General features: G+C 37.7%; 1 protein-coding gene across 2 annotated transcripts; it reads left to right on the forward strand.

Moving 5' to 3' along the window:
• Positions 1–1867: 1867 nt before the first annotated feature.
• On the forward strand, positions 1868–14924 carry LOC143885218 (protein EMSY-LIKE 3-like). 2 transcript variants are annotated; one of them, XM_077389283.1, is made up of 8 exons: positions 1870–2015; positions 3534–3736; positions 7216–7325; positions 7585–7786; positions 9502–9738; positions 13939–14010; positions 14132–14189; positions 14534–14924. In XM_077389283.1, the coding sequence occupies exons 1-8, from the start codon at positions 1994–1996 to the stop codon at positions 14719–14721; spliced, it is 1092 nt and encodes a 363-aa protein (XP_077245398.1). In that variant the 5' UTR covers positions 1870–1993; the 3' UTR covers positions 14722–14924. The 2 variants fall into 2 exon arrangements, with proteins under 2 accessions (XP_077245399.1, XP_077245398.1); XM_077389284.1 differs by lacking the exons at positions 13939–14010; positions 14132–14189; positions 14534–14924 and adding an exon at positions 11393–12189 and having other exon boundaries at positions 1868–2015.
• Positions 14925–15029: the final 105 nt, after the last annotated feature.

Raw genomic sequence — 15029 nt, forward strand, 5'->3', positions numbered from 1 at the left:
CACTGCCTCAAAAATATTTCATGGTTGCCAGACATAGCCTTAGGCCCTGTTTGGATTTCAAGAATTTTCTGAACAAGCTTGTAAAAGAGAAATAATTGTAATTTTTTTTTCTTTTTTCAAACAAAAAATGTTACAGGAACTAAGCCTAATCAATTTTTTTGTAGGCTAAGCTTCAATGTCCAATGATATCAATCTAAATTAACCACGATCATATCATTTCTCTGTAAATTTTGTAAAGGAAAAAAATTTGACAAAATTTTTTCCATCTGAAATATTTTTCATGCAATCCAAACAGGGCCTTAGGGCACGTTTGGCTACCATGATTTTTCTTTTTGTCATGATGAACTGGTGTCTACGGGTGGTGAGAGAAGGGCAGGACGGGTGAATTAGGTAAAAACCAGGAAACAAAAATAAGGAAACCGGTGTCTTCAAGTGGTGAGAAGTGGCTAAAAATTATGAAACAAAAAACTCTACCGATTTTTTTCATGATTTTTAGCCAATTCCCACCCTCATCTCAATCGTACCCTCTCAAATGTCTCTCCTTCTCCCACTCGCCTACTCTCTCACCACTTGGAGGCACTAATTTATCATGAAAAAAAGTCTGGCGGCCAAACACGGTCGTAGCTTTTGAAAAATAATGGATCCATACTCAGGATGCATGGTATGTCCGGATCCAATTTCGCTCCAATGAACTCCTAAAAAAAAGCCGTTCACATAGTGTATGGTGCAATTTAAATTATAACTATATTTTAGTAAATTTTATAATGCAATTCAGCATAAAGTATACAATAATTTTAGCAATGGAACCGATATATTCACCCCCTTTTCCTGACTGGGAAAGCCCCCTCTAGTGTATATATGACTACTCTCTTTTACTACATAGGAGTGTCCCAAGTTAGAAAAGGGGCGAATATATCATTTCCCTTTCCTTAATTCTTAATAACAAATATGTAAATAGTCATAATTTTTATAGGGGAAGTGATTTATTCGACCCATTTTCTTACTTGGGACATCCCCTCTAGTGTATGTACGAGTGACTACTCTTTTACACTAGATGGGACTGTCCCGAATAAGAAAAAGGGGTGATGATATCATTTCCTTTTTATAGTGGTAGTGAACTATATATTTTTTATTTTGCTGTTGGATCTGCTTTTGTTTTCATTTTTTTTCGTAGATCCTTTCTTATTGGATGGTTTGATCATGGTCGGACTTGGATTCAAACAGAGGATAGGATTTGAGAAATACTTCATGTCTAATTTGATTTTCGAGACCTAGACATGGGCCGATCCTAGTCCAAATCCGGCACACAAGAACTTTGGACTACAATAAGTCAATAACTAACAAGCCGATTTGTAGACATTGGGATTTGCTAGTGTCCATTGCAAAAGGCATTTCGTGGATGGTCTGTTGCTTGTGAGAGCAGCCCGCCGATTTTGTCTTCATTCATGAGGTGGCTGCTCTCACATGCAACAGACCATTTGCAAAATCCCTTCTGCGATGGCTGCTAGCAAACCCCGTAGACATTATATAACGGGATTTTTTATATGGTGTAAGCCCCTATAGTCCCATAATTTTCAAATAGTACTGTGAGGAGCACATCATAGGATCATCCAAACCGTCCATGTGATGGAACACACCGGCGTGACCCAAGTAACCCATTTTCCCAACCCGACCCCACGCGAGTTTTAAAGCTTAAAAAAATAAAAATTATAAAAATGACAGGTTTCACTCGGGTCGGGGAAGTCGACCCGGCCCGACCCGACCTTTTTTCGGGTTGAACGCGATCCGTGTTGCGCCCCTAGAAGAGGACACAACTGCCTTTTTTTATTTTCAAAAGGGCATTTTCGAGAAATCATCAATTCGGAAGAATCCTCAAATTTGGAAGGTTTCCCTATTCTCATTTCCTTCTCAGACGAAACCCTAACTCTCTCTCTCTCTCTCTCTCTCTCTCTCTCTCTCTAGGGTTTTCGTTGCTGCATTTTCATGCCATGAAATGGAATACATGAAGGTCGATGGTCAGTTCTTTATCTCTCTTTTTTTCTTGTTCTTTAATCTTCGTTTGCTTTTTTTTTCTATGTTTGTAACTGAATATAGGGTTCCGATTAGGGTCTGCAGCTTAGAAACCGTGTTTAAAGTGTTTTTTAGGGCTCGAAATTTGTTGGTTCATTCGAATGATTTAGAGTCTTGGAGTTGTTAGAGAGAAGTCTTGATTTCGAAATGTGGGTATATAATGTTTAGGGTTTCCGTGCTCTGGGATCAGTTTCACGATTTAGGGTTTTTGAGACTGATAAAAATAGGGTTTCAGCGCACGGCACCTTTTTTTTTTTTTTTTTCTCTTTTTTACGATGCAGTCTTCAAATAAAGGTTCTGAAATTGTAATTTAGGGTTTCAGTTAGAATTGTTATTGCAATATTGTGGCATGGATTGTAAGGTGTTTGATTTTATTGAATAGTTGAGTCTAATACTATGGTATTTGAATTCTACTTAATGTAGGCCTTAGGATAAAACATGCATATCTCAATTTTTGAACTGTTGCACAAAATGCTTGTTGCAAATTTACAAGGGATGCATGTATTTTTTATTATTATTTTTTAATTTTGAACAAGTGACACTTTATTTTAAAAGGTGGAAGAAAGGCTAGCCATATCAAACACGGATACAACACCAAAAACAACAACTTACAAGCCATGCAACCCATAACTAACACGGATACAACACAAAAAACAACTTACAACCGACTATTTAAAAACCATGCATTTCATGCCAAACCATCAAACTCGTGCATGACACATCAAAATTGGCCATCTCATTTCCATCCCTTTGTTTGAAGGGGCACTCAATAGTCGATACCACTAGAAACGCTCTTAACCTTCTTGAAATTATGTTTCAATTCCTAGGGAGAGGATGACTCCTCCCTAAGCCACTTGATAGTGTTAAGGGAGTCACATTCCACCCAAATCCTGGCTGCACCAAGCTGAGAAACATGCTTTACCTCACTCCACATATCATGAACTTCTGCCTCAACTGCGTCAGTATCATCATAGGGACAGTGAGAAATAATGTCCAAACTATCTCGACTTAGACTACCTCGCTATGCTTCAGTTGCCAAACCAGCTCATTGGAATAATCAACATAATAATGGTCACTAACCTATGTAGATAGCTGAAGGAACTCACTAAAGACTAAGGGATTTTTTACACGGAGGAGCAAACCTTACTTATTAGTTCAATATTATTCCTTTTTAGTTGTTTTGTAGTGTTTTATTTGTTATATTACGGAATCCAATTAGTTCCATATTACTTCTTGCATGCTATTATTTACTTTTTTGCTGTATTCTCCTCTCTTTGATTTGCTGGGTGACCACCTATGCATGTAGGTACCACCTGGGACCCAAATGAGTCTTCTACCTATGCTTCCTGACCACTTGGTTCATACACATAATGCATATAGCTATCTGTATACTTTCTTATACATGCCAACTTGGAGGGGATTCTTTAGCCTAATTGTCCTTTGTGTTTTCATGCATTCAACAGGAACCAGTAATGATTATCCATTGCAAAATATTAGCAGAATTACTAAAATGGCACGATTTCCTGGAGCTATGGGAGTTCCCTCACAAATAGTTCCTTGTGGAATGGGTTTAACTGATATGGAATTTCAAATTCATTGCATAGAGACTGAGGCATATAGTGCTGTTTTAAGGGCTTTCATTGCTCAATCTGAACAACTTTCTTGGGTATGTCTATCTATTGCTTTTTCTTTGTTGTCACTTTGCTTGAATTTGGCAGCTGTAGACCAGTACATTTGGTTTTAAGCTATGTAACCTATACATTTGCACTAGGTGTTAGGGGCCTATGACCTTGACAGATATGACACGTGTGCGCAATTATATGATAACCAGAGAACAGCACGTGCTATGCGCTAACACAATGTTGCATGGATTCGGATTCGCGTGTCGGGATCCGGCACGGATTCGAGGTATTGGATTCGGGATGGATTCGGATTCGCGTGTCGGGATCTGACACGGATTCGAGGTATTGGATTCGGCAAGCCCCGAAAGTAGGATTCAGATTCGGTAATTTTTAAATAAAATAAAAATTTCAAAATTAAAAATTTAAATAGATATATATATATAGAGAGAGAGAGAGAGAGAGAGAGAGAGAGAGAGAGAGAGGAAAAGGATTGTACGCTATGGACAGACACTGTTTGTCCACAAATCTGCCCATTTTTGCCCTCCACTTTGGAGAGGTTAGGATGATTCAATGGAGCTGATTTTTGGTACACACCCTATCTCTGATAGGGCCTTGCAAATGAATGCTTTGGATCACCACAAAAAAATGTGGGACCCATGTGATTGGGCACTCGAGCGTACCATAAGGTTGGTACGCTCGAGCTTACAATCATTTTCCTCATATATATATATATATATATATGTATGTATGTATGTACATGCATATGTGTGTGTGTGTGTGTATACATATATTCATGAAAAATTTGAGGGTAGAGGGTTGTTGCGACTTTTGTATTAAGAGAGTCAAAGGAGGGGGGTCAATGTTCGAGGGTCGAGGCACTAGGGTTTTTATTAAAAGAGCACGGATTGTGCTTTTCATACAACAAAAGTTAAGAAAACACATTTAAAGGGAAAATATACAAGATTCACATTTTAAAAGAGACAACGATGAATCAGATTCGCCCGAAAAAAACAGTATTCATGCGGAAAAGAGACAACACTGAATCGGATTCGCCCAAAAAAAAAAACAAGATTCGTGCGGACTCGGCTACGGCAAGAATCCGGGTGTGTCCTACGTGAATCCATGCTCGATTTGCATGTGGAGACGTGTCAACATGGATTCGGCATAGGGGGGCAAAGAATCCATGCAACATAACGCTAACTTGATTCATGAAAATATTTTATGAGGCAAAATTAGAGATGGCTAAAATTAAGAGCTTAAAGTCATGAGTTAACTTCTGAAACGATCATTGTTAAGATGTGATCTTAATGATCATACTTGGGTCTCATGTAGCACACGTGTGATCGATCCCATTGATTCGCTGTATCTCCATGAAGCTGCCTACATGATCCTGGTTCCATGCCACATGGACACCTTATCCTCAGGATCAATGCTGACAAAAATCAATGGTTTAACTGCTATTGTTGGGCTCCTAAAGACACTTATTGATCAGGGGTTTAGGATTATATCATTATAGTGGGACAAGCTGCAATGATCTAGACTTGTGATTGGGCACCTTTTTAAGGAATTTGATTATGTGCATGTGATATGCATCTGGTCTAGACCCACCTTGTTTTGTTTCTTTTTTTTTTTGTACGTGGCCAAACTTCTTGGATTTAGAATGCAGGATAGTTAGGTTTTCTTTTTCTTTTTGTGTAGCTATGTTGTCTTCTTTTCAGGAAATTTTGTTGCATTTTATATAATATTTGCATAAATGTAAACAATGTTATAATAGAGTTGTACACATAATAATATATAGATCTCTTAAATATAGTTGTTTATTATGTATGGTATTTAAGGGCTATGAAGAAACATTTTATACGGTATACTTAATAGTTAGATAGAAATTTGCATTTATAAGATATATAATAGGCATAATTCCTTATAAGACAGTGAGCATGTGCTATTGTGTGGATGTGATTGATGCCAAAAAATAAAATAAAATGCTTATATAACTATTATTTTTGTGGGCACAGTACTCTGAACTTTGGTCCAACGTATGACATGTGTGTGGTCCCCGTTAGTCAATGTACACGATGTTGGTTCCAATGGCCCATGGACACCCCATCTGTAACAATTGCCTACAAAAATCAACATATTTAGCTTTTCTTTGTAAGCCCTCAAAGATGCCTTATTTATCAAAGGATCATCCAATCATGGTGGGACCAATTGCAATGGGTTGGAATCGTGGTTGCCTATAATATCAATGAGTCCAATTACGTACATGGGACATGCATGGGGCCGGGCCTGGAACCACCTTTCTTTTTTATTTTCATTTGTACTTGCATGTATTTAAATCATATTATGATGCCCCACTTCTGTATTGTTTACACAAGCAGATCCATTGATCCGAATTGTAACCAAAAGCCTGGCCAAATGCCATTGAAAACACCTTAATCAAATGATCCTAGGCCCATGATCCATCAATCCTCGTCTAGGGTTCTGCCTAACTCAACTCAACTAAGCCTTTGTCCCAATCTAGTTAGAGTTCCGCCTAGAAAAGCTAAATTGTAGTCCTTTATCTTACACATGGTACGTCTGTTCGGGATGGGACCAAGATCATGTTGATTGCCTCATGATATTCTACAAGATCAATGGTCTTGATTTCACATACATGCACCCTACAGGACCCAAAAGTGCCTTTTACCATTGAGTGTAAAAGTAACTTTTTGCGTAGTCGTTCTTTTTATAATAATATATGAATTCCCTTATAGAAAGTTGCATTTATAAGGTTTTGATTGAATAACCTTTTTCTCTATAAGTATTTAATATTTATTGGGGAAATCACATTTATAAGGTTTTAACTAACCTCAGGAGTCACCCATTTTTTCCCATTTTGTGTAGTATTGATAATTTGATATTGAAAAATATTGTTGTTATATAAATAATATTTCATTTAGGGAAGTTATAGAACATGGGAACTGTAAGCCTTGACCCGGCAGATTGGGATCTCCATTTTGAGTGGGCCTTGGATCCACTGTGTCACTTGGTGTTAACCCGTCAATCAACTACCCTGATCAACATTCAACAATCACTAGTGCCACATGTAGTAGTCTAGCCTGTCCAGGTTCTCATCTGGATGGTGACCATCCCCACGGACAAGCTCATATAGGTATTAGAGTATAAAAAAGTTATCAGGGGTAAATATAAATAAATTGTCTGTAGGATATAAGATAAGTAATAATTAATTAAAATAGTTATAAATAATGGCAGAAGAAACAAGAAATGAGATAAGGTTTTGTATTGACAGCAGTGTTGTATTCAATACAGCACTTCACACAACAATTTTTTGAAAAATGGAGTGTCCTTACGTAGGGCCTTATAGCCTTACATAAGTTTTAACTTTTAAGTTGTTCCGTCTGTATTGTTGGTTTGCTTTTTCAGCACGCTCATAGTTCTTTTTGGGTGCTTCTTATGGAATCTGTTTCTTATAAACTTATTTATTTTACTTATAGAAAATCGTATATCACCTTTTTCTTTCCAGGATAAGGAAGGGCTTATATCTGAGCTAAGAAAGGAACTTAGGGTTTCAGATGTTGAACACAGAGAAATCCTTTTAAAAGTTGATTCTGATGACTCAATCAGGATGATAAGGTCTTCATTTTAAGCTTTGTTCTCTAATATTTTAATTATGATTGTTGAAGCATGTAGACATTGCCAAGCATTGAAATTTTGGTTTTGGTTTTGGTTTCGGCCTTAGCTGAAAACAAAATTTCGGTGGCAATTTCGGTTTCGGTGGAAATTTTGGTGAAAATCTTATAATTTCGGCCGAAAATTTTTAAATTTCGGTATTTCGGCCAAAATTTAAAACCATGGACATTGTTTTATGGATACTTTAGTTTATGTGAATCAGGGACTGGCGTAGTGGCACTACCAGTCAGCAAGAAATGCTATCTGATACAACAAATGCTCCTGGTTTAGTTCCTATCTCAACAGGTCTTGTTTCTCGCAAGAAGTTGAAAACTGCACATATAGCCATGCCATCACCCCCACAGGCCCCACCATACCTATGTCAGGCACAACCATCTCCCACGGCTTTCCCTTCTTCGTTATCAGTAAGTTGGCATGCATGCATGGATGTTGCAAAATGTATCTGCATGTTTCTTCTTCATTTTCTTTTCTAGGTTTTTATTTATACAACTAGACCTATATAATTTTCGGATAATTGATGCAGATTGTAGGCCCCACAAGCGGCATATGTGCCCATTAGCACAGATTTATTTTTGGAAAGAAGAAGAAGAAGGGAAAGAAGAAGAGAAGTAGGGGAGAAATGTATTCTCAATTGATTCATCCAAAGATTTCTGCAATCTCTAATACATGTGGCCTATATACAGGCAATGGAAATAAAATTCTATGAAAACAAAATCCCTAACTCTAAATAACATGGAAATAAATGTCCTAGAAACCAAATAACATGAAAATAAATCCGTAAAAGTGCGAATGGGCACATATGCCGCTTGTCGGCCCTACAATCTGCATCAATAATTCTTGCTTTGTATTAAAGGTACAAATGTGTATGCTGCTTGGATATGTAATATGCGTGTGGATCTAAGATTTTTTCAATAAATATCCCAATTTTGACAATATGAATATGTATTCATTTTAGCAACTAGCAGAAGAAAAAGACCATGCATTTGCATATCTATGGCACCTACAGAAAGATGCTCCCCATAACTGTAACTTCCAGGATATGCTAAACCAAATCCTCCTAACACTAACGTTCCGTGTATCCCTGGTGCGCCTGCACTATCCTAACATAGATCTTATAGAGCTACAATTGTTTTTTTCTTCGTAGTTTGCTTGTCGGTCTTCTACAGTAATCATCTGAATTTCGGGTAAGTGACTTGCATTTTCTTGAAGTATTAATGTTGTGTGGCATTCTTTTAGGTATGTAAAGTTAGTTCTTGTAAGGTGGCATCACATGGTATCCTTTTTTGTTTTTCTTATTTGTCTGCAGAGTAAGTACTTCTGAAAAAAGTGTGCTAGTTAGATGCTAGACAGTAGGAGAATATCCATAATGATGCTGGGTGTAAGAAGTATTGAGGAGAATATCCATAATGATGCTGGGTGTAAGAAGTATTGAACCTTTGAATGCACGATCATAGTGTCAACTATCATGAAGCTTGGAGTATCTGTGGCACACTATTAGAAATTACTGGGATAGATTGACGATGTTAAGAATTTGGGCCATGTAAGCCAATTCTTCTAAAGTAGCTTTCAAATCAAATTTAGCTAATGAGACTGCACCATGAGACAATGGCTCTGCGAAACCCCACGATCTTGTACACTACCTGCTTTTGGTAGTGTTTACTAGAATATCTCATAAGGTTTTAAATTTCGGTTTTGGTGGAAATTTTGGCCGAAATCTTGTAAATTTGGTGGAAAAATTTCGGTTTGTTTTGGAATTTCAGCGAAATTTCACCGGCAAAATCCCGTTAAAAAAAAACAATTGCATGCAAATTTCATTTCAGTCTTGGTGGAAATCCGAAATTTCAGCCAAAATATTTCTAGTTTCTAGAGTGCATGAGAACCTCATGAGCTTCCCCATGTTCTTCTCAAATGTGGTGTACAACTGGAATTCAATACTTTAGATTTAGAAACAACTTTATCATGGTTAGTAAAATCTTGTAACTTCTGTAAATTCTTTCACTGCTTTGTAGTTTATGACTTTATGCCATCCATTAGTTCCTAACTATACACTTTAATATTTGAGGGCTTTGTCTTATTCTTTTTAATCTTACAAGCGTGAACCTTACACTTCAATGGCCAGATACATTTTATTAGAGATGACCAATGTGGCAACGATCCTGCTGTGTTCTCTGCTCAAGGAAGTGTTGGACAATGTCTCAAGTCAGTTGCTCTTAACAAGCAGGCACAGACTGTTGGTAAAGGAAGAGCATCGCTGGGTGTCCAATCTAAAAAGGGTTTTTTGAGCTCGGGTTTAGACAGTGTCAAGAAAGGATCCGACATAATTGAGATACGTCCAACAGAGATTATAATTTGTGAGGTGAGATAGTTGCGTAAATTAGTTCACAGATCTTTGTGTTCCTACTCAATCTATCATGCACATGAAGATGAATTATACTTGATTTTGAATTATACCTGTTTGAAGCTATGATTTAGTCGACACTTTGAATTTATTGTTGACTGCCATGTCCGGCACGACACGCGTGTCCGCACATGTCGATACTCCTTTCGACACTTTTAAAAGTACTATTAGAAGTGTCAAACTTAATCTGGTCGTGTCAACACGTTTTTGTACCGTGTCAAATGTGACATTCTATTTTATTATTGACTATTATGTTTACATCTTTTATTTATTAACTCTTCTATTCTTTAACTAATATTTGTTGTTATATCTCCTCCTCTAAACCTAAAACCCTAAACAAACTCTTATACCAATACCATATTCATTGTATCCTATTGGTCTCCATTTCTCGCTACATATTAGACACTGAAGAGAATATATTAAATTAATGGAAGGTTGCGAGGGTGGGAATAAAAAACGGGATTCGATTCGGGATTCGAAAGCGGGATTCGAAGGCTCCAGGGATGGTTGGGAGCGGGATTCGAAATTGCGCCGGGGAATCGTCATGGAGTTGCCAGAGATTTGCCGGGGATTCGTCGGAGAGTCGCCGGGGACACCCATTGCCAGTGTACTTTGCAATCAAAGCCATTGGATTTTTCTCACATCATGTACATTAGCCTCCTTTGCAATCAAAGCCACTGCCTTTTTCTCACCCATTGCCACTGACGATGGGTGTGGGGTGATCAAAATGGGCGTAAATATCACTCCCCTAAACCATTCTCAAGCCCGGAAACCTCGGGGAAACGGATTTCATGGAATGGGATCTGCGGTTTTGGGTAATGTGAATTCGCAAATTTTATTATCAATGAAACGCGAATCCATAAATGAAGAATCGCGATTTCAGTGGAATAGAAATCGTGATTCCCAAATAGGGATTCGCGTTTTCGATGAAAAGGATTCGGGATTCCCCTATTTTGGGGAATCGAACCGAATCCTGAATCCAAATCGTGGAATCGCGATTCCCCACCTGTGAGAACGAATCCTGCTTCCTTGAATTAATGTATGCGTTGTTATTTGTTTATCTCGTGTTTTAGATTATAGTTGACCAATCCTTTTTTTAATGGGCATAGTTGATCAATCCTAAGCTTTATTAGTTTGTTAAATGAATACCATATTTATATTGTTGCAAATTATGATAGTAATCAATAATTTTATATGTATGGGTGTGTCACCATTTCTAGATTTTCAGGAGTTGCCTTGTTAGACACCTCGTATCCATGTCGAAACTCGACACACGAATCCGTGTCTACAAATCATGATCATATATACTTTATGTTTTAACCATGTCCGCGTTTCTAAATTTTGAGCGTTTGCTGCGTCCAACACAGTTAATGACATTTGTTGTTCGTGAAAAAATATCTGTTTTAATGGAATAAATAATAACTATAATAATACGGTGACAAATTAGTGTTGACACAATTGTATGAATGCGCACATATATGGTGATTGGCTTCATCGGACCATGGCCCGCTGACGCCATTCCCTCCATTGTTGGGTCGCCCTGCCTCCTTGATGGAGAAGCTAATGATCCAAGGCTAGGGAAAATTCATGCAAAAAATTCGTTTTGATCCAGGTGTTGGTCAAGGGTGTAGAATCATCTGACCAAGGTGGGACCAGCAGCAGCAAGTGGTATTTGTGGTGGCCTACTAAATGCCGGGTTACCATGCAATTGCACCACATATTCAGTGGACAACTCGTTTTACTGCCTACTAAATGCTGGATGTGATTACCAAATAAGTGCACCACATGTTCGGTGGACAACTTGTGTTACCGGTAGTGGCTACAAATGTCTTCCTAGTACAACTCATCTTACTAAAGAAAGAAGGTATGCCAGGGCTGCATAAGGTATAGTGTTTGGTTTCTAGGGCTTGAAATTCTAGGTGTGCAATTTTATGGTCTTGGTTTAGTGTCCAGAATTAGTACAGCTGCACTGTGGTGCAGCTGTACTAATAAAAATGTTCAAGACACTAAACCAATGGTAAGAGGGTGAGCCTTGGCGCAATGGGAAGGTTGCTCTATTGTGACCTGGTGGTCATGGGTTCGAGTTACGGAAACAGCTTCTCTGCAAAGCAGGGGTAAGACTGCGCACATCTAGCCCTTCCCAGATCCAGCAATGGCGGGAGCCTCGTGCACTGGGCCACCCTTTTTATTTTTTACCACGCATGCATATTATTTTTTAATTTTTTAATTAATTATTTATATCTTTCTTGGGGCCAAATGGTGAGAGTATGTTTACTGCGGAAGCATAGTTCATGGTTTGGTGTATGGTTCCAATTTTGAATTTTTGTTATCTCTCTCTCTCTCTCTCTCTCTCTGCAAAGCAGTGGTAAGACTACGTACATCTAGTTACCACTGCGTACATCTAGCCCTCCCAGACCCCGCAATGGCGGGGCCTCGTGCACTAGGTCTCTTCTCTCTCTCTCTCTCTCTCTAAGAGACCTTCTACATCTGAACGACCAAGGCCAAGGCCCTGCACTACCAACTTACGGATTTGCCTACTTTTTTATTTGATTACAGCTGACCCTACTTCCCTCTCTGAGCCCTCTTCCATCAGTTTATATCCTTGTCCTTAATCAACCCTATCTTCATTACCCTCAACTCTATACTCTATACATATCCCATATCCCTATTCCTTTAGCCGTTTAGACTTCCTTTGGGCCATGTAATTTCTTTGTTTTTTACATATTTGTTTAGAGATTTGATTATTAGTGAGTAGTGTTGTTACGATTTAGTAGACATGTTATCTATTGTTTGGAACTCAGTTGACTGATTGGTTCTATTGATGATGGATTTTAAAAACTATGAATTTTCATTAAAACCTTGGCTATTTATTGATTATTATGTGCTGTTATTTAGTTTTGGGAGTGCACGTTGCTGCTAAATTGAATCTGAAAGCATTGCTAAGCTCCTAAGTTCCCAGAAATTAATCTGTTAACCTTAGGTTTGCATTAATTGGTCAAATAAAAAAAAACCTAGAATAGACGTGAGTAAGAGAAGTTAGATGCTCTGTCTATATTATGTACAATACAAAGCTTTAATCACATAAGTGGGGTCTTTTAATAAAGATGGCACAGTCAATTCCCACAACATATTTAAGTGGGGAGGTGTTACTCTCGAGAGTTTGAAGTTGGTGTTTTTATTTTCATTGGGTTTTATGTGGTTAACTGATAAAGTCTAAGGCAAAAGTGAAAGTGGGGTCACATTTGTCTATAAGTGAGTCGTAGGGAAGGCTATAGAATCACAAGGGAGAGACTATATATATTGTAAGGATTTAGGGCCACGGTTTTTATGCTTATCAATGAATGGTACAAACTCTTGCTTGGACAACCTTTGAATGAGTGATTACTCATCGATCTTAGTGTGATGTCCTGGTCAACCTCGGTGAGATTTCCTGAACATTTTTTTTCTTCTTGTATCCATTCATTCATTTCTCACATTTTTCTCTTATTCTTGAAATCCTCTTTGTTTTTGCGATTTTAAAGAATTTTAACGTTCTTGGGTGACATTGTTTTTTTATTTCTGTTATGCTAAGGGTTCTAGTGATCAAACTTATTCTCATGTTGACCGCTACTTTGTTTTTGTGATTCTGTGATTCAAGAGTTCCAGTGTGTTATTGTTCTTGGTTTCAATCGCACCAATGATTCTAAAGTTCAATCCCCTCTTTTTAGATAAAAATTATTTCTGCTAAAACTTTTCCATTAAAAAACCTTAGAAAGCTTTTCCCGTTATAACTAAAAAGAGGGGATTGCAAGCCTTGGAAAATGGAAAGCTTGAGTGGTAATGAGAAAGCAGGTCTAAATATTCAAATTAAAAAAAATGAAAAAGCAGGTCTTTGGTTTCGGCAAAGACAGGAAAAGCAACATGGGCTTGGTTTACTAATGCAAACTCAACAGTTTGATCATTGTATTTGTTTGGTTATAGATCTTATGCAGAGAAGATCGATCTAGTCAACTTGGCTGTCTTGGGCAGATTCATCAAGTTCTTTAAACGTTTGAAAAAAAAATCCATATCCTTCCTCCTTTAAGATTATCACTTATTTGGATTTTTGTTTATATTTTTTTCAGAGTAAGAACTTGGTTGGTGTTATATATTTTGACATCGATCCATATTGTCGGGCAGGTTCATCAGAGGGTCTTTAGAGCACAGAACCCTGATCCAGCTCAAGTAGAGAAAGCAAAATCAATCCTCGGGGTAGCTTTCTTTTTTACCTTTACCATATATATCATTCTCTCCTGCCAAGTTTGAACTTAGAATTTGGATAATCGAAATATAGTCAAAGGTAGTTACAATTTGAATTATTTTTTTGGAATAGGAGCATGAAAGAGCTCTTCTTGAAGCAATCGAGAAACTTGCTAATGTATCCGACAATGGTGAGCCGATGCATACATGCTTTTCACTTTGGCCTTGTTTGGATTCCAAGATTTTTCTAGAAAAGTTTGTAAAGGAAAAATATTTCAAAATTTCCAAAATTTTGACACAATATATAAACTTAACTAACCCCATTAGCTATTTACTAAAGATGGACCTTCAATTCATGATAATTTCCCTCTAAATTAACCATAATCATAACATTTCCCTCTAAATTGTAGAAAGAAAATTTTTTCCTAAGAAAATATTTCCGTAAGAAATGTTTTTCTTGCAATCCAAACAGGTCTTCCTGTTCTTTTGAATCATGTAACTTTTGGAATTTATGCATCAATGTTTGGTTTACCAGATGACTCTCCCGATCGGATGCGACAACAGTATTTCAGTGAGGAGCTGCAGAGAAATGAACATGGGACCCATCATACCATATACGGGCAGGTTAGCAGGGTGAGGGGTTACTACACTGAAAGTTTTGATATGGACCTCTCTAGGAGAGCCGGGATCCCTTGCATAGATGTTGAGGGCGAATATTATTGATAAAAATTCAACCCTCGTATATCCTACAGATGAGCAAGACTTGTTCACATCTTCTCTGAATATTGGTGTATAGGATTCAAAGGGTTAGGTTTTCTCGGTATATACTGACACGTTTTGTCTTTGTAGTAGCCCTGTTGCTGGGCTTTTTGTCAAATGATGATTTACTCTCTCTTTTGGTGTAGGTTTCTCTTCTTGTGTGGCTATGCTGCTTGCTTCTCTCTCCTCTTTTCCTCTCTTTTATGGCTTCTGTTTTGTTTTATCTCTTATTTTGCTCAGAGAGAGAACAGGTTTGATAACTTTTATCAGGA

The sequence above is a fragment of the Tasmannia lanceolata genome, unplaced genomic scaffold (assembly GCF_043159265.1).
Source record: "Tasmannia lanceolata isolate RefF3 unplaced genomic scaffold, GAP_Taslan_0.1 ptg000008l, whole genome shotgun sequence".
NCBI lineage: Eukaryota > Viridiplantae > Streptophyta > Magnoliopsida > Canellales > Winteraceae > Tasmannia > Tasmannia lanceolata.

What these genes read in the sequence shown, in the direction of transcription:
- LOC143885218 (XM_077389283.1), top strand. Translation starts at nt 1,994, where the DNA reads ATGGAATACATGAAGGTCGATG. An exon ending in GGAATACATGAAGGTCGATG is followed by an intron (nt 2,016 to 3,533) that starts GTCAGTTCTTTA and finishes TGCATTCAACAG; the next exon opens with GAACCAGTAATGATTATCCA. An exon ending in AAGCAAAATCAATCCTCGGG is followed by an intron (nt 14,011 to 14,131) that starts GTAGCTTTCTTT and finishes TTTTTGGAATAG; the next exon opens with GAGCATGAAAGAGCTCTTCT.